Source organism: Arachis duranensis, chromosome 7 (assembly GCF_000817695.3).
Source record: "Arachis duranensis cultivar V14167 chromosome 7, aradu.V14167.gnm2.J7QH, whole genome shotgun sequence".
Taxonomy (NCBI): Eukaryota; Viridiplantae; Streptophyta; class Magnoliopsida; order Fabales; family Fabaceae; genus Arachis; species Arachis duranensis.
This window is the reverse complement of record NC_029778.3, coordinates 56,941,743-56,948,199: the sequence shown is the minus strand read 5'-3', so window position 1 is coordinate 56,948,199 and position 6,457 is coordinate 56,941,743. Positions and strand designations below refer to the sequence as shown.

At 31.8% G+C, this 6,457-nt stretch overlaps 1 protein-coding gene across 1 annotated transcript; it reads right to left on the bottom strand.

Moving 5' to 3' along the window:
* Window positions 1-4,236: 4,236 nt before the first annotated feature.
* Window positions 4,237-6,115, bottom strand: LOC107459102 (transcription factor MYB93-like). Its single transcript, XM_016077316.3, has 3 exons — window positions 5,910-6,115; window positions 5,683-5,812; window positions 4,237-5,323 (listed from the first exon to the last, which is right to left on the bottom strand). The coding sequence occupies exons 1-3, from the start codon at window positions 6,040-6,042 to the stop codon at window positions 4,441-4,443; spliced, it is 1,146 nt and encodes a 381-aa protein (XP_015932802.1). The 5' UTR covers window positions 6,043-6,115; the 3' UTR covers window positions 4,237-4,440.
* Between the last annotated feature and the right edge of the window lie 342 nt (window positions 6,116-6,457).

Below are 6,457 nucleotides of genomic sequence, written 5' to 3'. Positions count from 1 at the left end.
GAGTGGAAACCCTAATCCCTTTTTTGGCGACTATTTCTTCTCTTCGAACCATAATATTGAATTCTAGTAGTGAGTATTTGATTGTTCTTCTACTATATTTGTTTCTCCTGCAATGTCTTTATTGTTCATTTGATAGTGAATAACCTATACATGATTGTTATTCTTTGGTACTACTAATGTTACTTGTGATTTTCAATTTTTTATTGATTCTTCATCTGAGAGCTCATGTTTTGTATCTTATTATATAGTGAATTATTTTGTTGTAAGCTTTAAATTGTGTCTGCATTAAAATTCATTTTGATTTTACTTGCACACAACGTGCTCGGTGAAATATTTCAACTAGAATTATGGTTAATTTGATGCATTTCTAATTAAAAAGATAGATAATAGTAAAATTGATGCACTGATATGGAATTTGCAAAAGTTGATTTTTGGATATACGGTGCTAAACTGATAATCATTAATGGTACAATAGAATTGTTTAACATGTTTATTAAAAGTGCTTTCTTAGATACCAGTATACCCACTTAATGTGAATAGAGATCATGCATGCACTTATAACCTTCAATTCATTTGATTAGTCTTAATAATTATAATATAAGTATAAAATAAAATATCCTTCATCTGATTAGTCTTGATAGTTAAAGTCGAAAAGTATGAAAATTTATCAAGCTATTAGTGATGGCACAGTCAATATGCTTGATAAGGTATGTTATTTTCTTCATTGGATTTGGAGCTTGATGTTTAACTACCTATGTATTTAATAGACTATTCTGGCAGTTCTTTGAGATGCAACGCAGTGATGCTGTGAAAGCACTTGATATATATCGGAAGGTTGGGCAACTGGTATCTCTTAGACTTATGGATAACTTTTCTTCTTTCTTTTTTCCCCTTAAAATTGTATATCATGATAGTTATATTCATATTTTAACATTCTTTATATGAATTCAGGTTGAAAGACTGTCAGAGTTTTATGAAATATGTTGTAATCTTGATATGGGACATGGAGAGAAGTTTATTAAAGTTGAGCAGGGATGGTTTATAGCAACCCAAGTTGGGTGGGATTATATTAATATATTTAACCAACCAGGTTTTCATGTTTATTAAACGTAGCCTAATGATAAAACTGCGTCTCCAAAAAAAGTTTTGGCTATCGAATACAAAAAGGCACCAAAAACGCAGGAGGAAAGTCCACCTACACCCTCTGCAGCTCCACCTTCTGAGCCTGTGAAAGAGGAAGAACCTCCGGCACATCCAACGCCAGTACAACCACCACCTGATTGTCTGCTGAAATTTGTAACAGATGTCTGATGCATCACTTAGTCAAGGTCTCGGTTGCTTTCTTAACACTGATGATATCAATGAGGTAAGTTGCTTTTGCCACCAGCACCAATTACTAACTGTAATGTTTTACATGTTTTTTTTAACACTTCATCTTTTTTATTTATTTTTAAAAACTGTAATGTTATACATGTCTTTGTGTGTATATATATATATAAGAAAATATAATTATCTTTGTGATAGAATATAGACATATGCTATCTATGTTTCACTTGACGTCATGCATTTTTCTAATGAGGCTTTTGTTTTCATTGCTGAAGGTATAATTACAGCTCTATTGAGTCACAGATTAGAGTTTTGGGTGATTACACTTTCATGCTGCGTGATTATAAACTTGCTTTGTCAAAATAAACCGGCAAGTGAGCCGAAACAATGCAAATCAGGGCAGAATAAGTTGAAAGGTAGCTCAGATTTTATTTTCAATTATTGTTCTAATGAATAATGATTATAGATATCTATCACTAGAATATTTTTCATTGATGCATGATTTATCTTATTTGGGTCTTCAGGGGAATCACAAAAAATTGTTGAAGAGGACAAGAGAGAGTTTCTTATGTTGAAGAGTTGCTTGTGAAATAATTGCTGAAGTTGAATACTATTGAGGTTGAAGTTAAAGCAAAGTTGCAAAAAAAAAGTTGAGGATTTAGTCATAAGTGCAATTGTTAGCTTTACATGTTTAGATTAATTTAGGATTTTTTGAATTTACATTTTATGGATTATGACTATGTAAAACTTGTCGAATTCAACTTTTGAAATACATTGTTGCTATTTTGTTAAAACTTGTGGGATTAAGTTTAAATTTGTTGAAATATAATGCCATTTATTATTTTGTTGGTAGGCACGTATAAATTATTATTTAGAATAGAAATATTTTTTGCAATATTTAATAAAAGAAAGTTTTGATGTTAGAGAGATTATGACAGTTTAAAACAGTCATTAAATACAGAAAAAAAGTGTCAAGGGAATAAGTAACTTAGTAACGGTTTTAAATAGAAAAACTGTCACTAAAAATATTATGACAGCTTAAATAGTAATTTAGTGACGGTTTTAAATTATCGCTAAATTGTGACGGTTTAAAATAGTCATGAAATATAAAAAAGCTGACACAGGATTTACTAATTTAACGACAGTTTAAAAACGTTGCGAAATACGTACCTTTACAAGTGTTACAAATTAGTGACGATTTTATATTTTAAAAACCGTCATAAACAATTTAGCGACACTCCTTACCAACGGTGGTCCAAAACCGTCACTATGTTAGCTGGTGACCTTCAAATCTGTGACGCTTTTTTTAATCGTCGCAAAACCATTTAGTGACATTTAAAACCGTCACCAAACATTAAAAAAACGTCACCAAAATGTTGTTTTGTTGTAGTGCTTAAAGGATTTGTCCACCTCATCCACCAGCCCTGCCGATCCTAAGCGTCAATTTATGGGAGCAAGTTCACTACCTCATCCAAAGTCTTCAGGACCAGGGTCACTAGCTGCATCTGGCTGAGAAGAGATATAACAAGTTCCTCGCACGTATGGCAGTGAGAAATGCTTGTGATGTAGAGATAGAGTCCCTGAGGCAGGAGTTTAGGCAGGAGTTGGAGCAGATTCAGTGGATGCGACACTAGATGGCAGTACACTATGACTAGCTATATGCACACTGATGGCAGCGCTATTACTGGAGGGGGCTCTTCGTCCTCTGCACAGGCACTAACACTACCACCTAGACCGCTGCCTCAATAAGACCAGGGAGATGAAAACAATGATGACTATCAAGGTTCGTAGTGATTAAAGTTTTGTTTTACTTTATTTGACCGTACTTATTTTATCTCTTTAACCTTTTATTTTGTACATTTATTATTTTACATTATAGTTGACTGTTTTTATTAAAAATACTACTTGATTTTTACTAATTAGAATTTGACTATTAATTGTTCACTTATTCATGATGGTATATATTGAGTTTTAACCGGTTCAAAAAAGATAAAAAATAAAAATATTTATAATTATCGTTAGATTTATCATCGATTAATCTGTCGATAAATTTTAATTTAATAAATATAAAATAATATGTTATCATCAGATTTACTCAGGAGATAACTCCGACAATAATAAGACGCAAAACCAGAATACATAATCTCAAAGTTACCATCTGAAATCATCCATGATAACCACTTTCATAATTTCACCAATTATGTATAGAATCCCCCGTTAATTTTGTCAAAAAAATATTGTCAATAACTTGTTACTGCCAAAGATTTTACCGTCTGATTGGGTACGATCCTAAATTCGACGGTTATAAATTTATCGGAGAAGTCAACGTTGCTTAGCGTATTTTTTTTTTATAGTGCTTTCTACTCGAAGGAAGTGATAAAGCCTCATTGACGCTCAAACTCATTCCTTTTCTCATGTCGTCCTCTAAAAGAGGAAAAAACAAACATCTAAATAATTGTCATTACACAAAAAAAATAAAATAAAAAACTAAAAATATAAAGTATCCAAAATCAAAGAAAAAAATTTTACCACTAACATTAACATTTCAAGAATCCATCCATGCGACTATTGTCATTGTTTCGACCTTTAGCTTTTGGGCAGCAATTAAATTATTGACGTACTCCTCGAATGATTATTATTCAACCTCATCCATTTATGGATCGTAATCTTTATCCTCAAAATATATCCTTAACTTCAGTGCGATATCGAGGCTCTATGCTGTGCACTTGATAAGCTTCCTATAATTTTTTATGATATGAAGTCAAATTAACAAAATGTGTGTGTAATTTTAATGGGGTTATGAACCGTGATCCTCATAACCTGGGTTCCTTTATCCTTGTTGCCATAATACCATTTCATCCGAGGTAAGAACTTTATGCAAACTAAGTACATATTAGACAGACAATAAAATAACAAGAAAATAAATATTCAGATTTTAATTGAGCAAATAAGGAACAACATTGATGTAACCGATAACTGAAAGTAATTATGACGAAATCTCAACAAATTCTATGTGCTTTGTCCCCAAGTATATTTGGAAAGAAGAAAACAATGTTCTGATGAGAGCATAAGACAGCATACACAATAATAACCTCTTTCAAATTAAATTAAATATTAGTATAACTCATCATGCATAATGGGATTCCCATAAAAAAGTTCAGGCCAGTAAGAGGAGGTTCCACCATAGCTAGAAGTATTGCTGCTGCTTGCATTTAGTGGAACAGATGAAGATGCAGGAGATGACGACAATGACGAAGATGATGATAAAGATGTTGTGATGTTCCATGGAGAAATCATGTGATAATCGCCTTCACTACCCATAACTTCCAAATCATTATTATTATTATTAGTAGTAGTAATACCTTGATCCAGCTTAGTACTATTCAAACTTGATTGGGAACTTGTCAAAGAGACTTGTGGCTGTGGGTCTAATAAATGAGGTAATAGCATGTTGCTTGATTGGTGGAGTGGTTGGGAAGAAGAATCAACAATAATCTCATCATGAGAAAATGTGGTAACTGGGTTATTTTCTTTGACATTATTATTCGTGATTGAATTTAATAAATTGAAAGCTTCAATGTCTGTGATGGAATTATTATTTTGGTCATAGGAGTTATTATTGGTATTAATACTACTACTAATAATGTTGCTTAATAAGGAATTATTATTATTATTATTATTAGTAGTAGTAGTAGTAGTAGTAGTAGAAATAGTAGTGGATTGAAGTAAGTAATTAAGTTGTTGAATCTTTGCTAATTGAACTGCCTCTAATTGGAGCCTTAGAGAATGTTCATCAAACGATTGATGATGATCCATAAAATCGGTGATGCTGGCCAAAGCTAGTAGATATGGCAATGTTGAAAAAAGATCAGTTCTTGGCTGATGTGTCATTGGATCGAAACCCATCTGAATTAGCCTCTTCTTTAAATGAGTGTTCCAGAAATTTTTTATCTCATTGTCTGTCCTTCCTGGAAGATGAGTTGCAATTGCTGACCATCTATCAACAACAAACATATGCATATATATAGAAATCAGCAATAATAATAATAATAATAATAATAATAATAATAATAATAATAATAATAATCGAAGAAAAATATATGCAAACAAAATTCAGGGAATTACTTTTACTTAATACCAACTAATTTTGGAGAGGTTAATTAATATAATATACCCAGAATAAAATACTTCAAGCTAAGCAAGCAAAATTAATACTCTGCGTTCTTTCTCGTTTCATTTCACCATGCATGTCCCCCAAAAATCCAAAAGCATTTAAAATAACCGTTCAACGAGTAGTGCGGTTCATAAATATAAATAATTTAGAAGAAGGAAAATGATATTAAATGAAAGTAGTACTTATTTCCAAGAATGGAATGCAGATGCAGAATAGTTTGCTCCTCTTCTTGGGAGAATTTCCCCCTCTTAATGTCAGGCTTCAAATAGTTAGTCCACCTTAGTCTACAGCTTTTTCCACATCTATTAAGCCCTGCAAATTAAATCAAATAAATGAATTGATGATTAATTAGGAAGAGATATCTATGATAAATAAGATTATGAGAAATTAGAGATGATTAGTAAAGAACCTGCTAACTTAGGAAGAGCTCTCCAACTTCCATGGCCATGTTTCTGAATATGATCGACTAGCTTTTGATCTTCTTCAGGAGTCCATGGTCCTTTCTTTAGGCCGTTTTCATCGCAGCATGGGGACCTTCCCATTTTCTCTCTATGCACGTAGCCAGTACCTTCAGAAATCTAATAATAAAACCGATTATTATTATTATTATTATTGTTGTTGAAACCTTTGCTACTGCCGAATTAAATGTGGGGGTGGGAGTTTGCTATTTATACGCGTTGTTCTTGCTTGCTGTTCTTGAATTTCTATTTAAAAACGTATTTTTTCAATATGGTGATCGAAGATTTATTTGACTCAATTGATCATGTTAAAGTAGTTAGTAGGGAAAAGGACAAAGTAAAATATTTCATCCCTTATTATTGGTTAGTATATCCTCCAATTAATTTATTGATTATATGCTATAACTATATTATTTTGAATACCTAATTATTCTTATAATAATGTGGTCTACGTACCTGATATTTACAAGTTAATATGTATTTCATATAAAATCCTGTT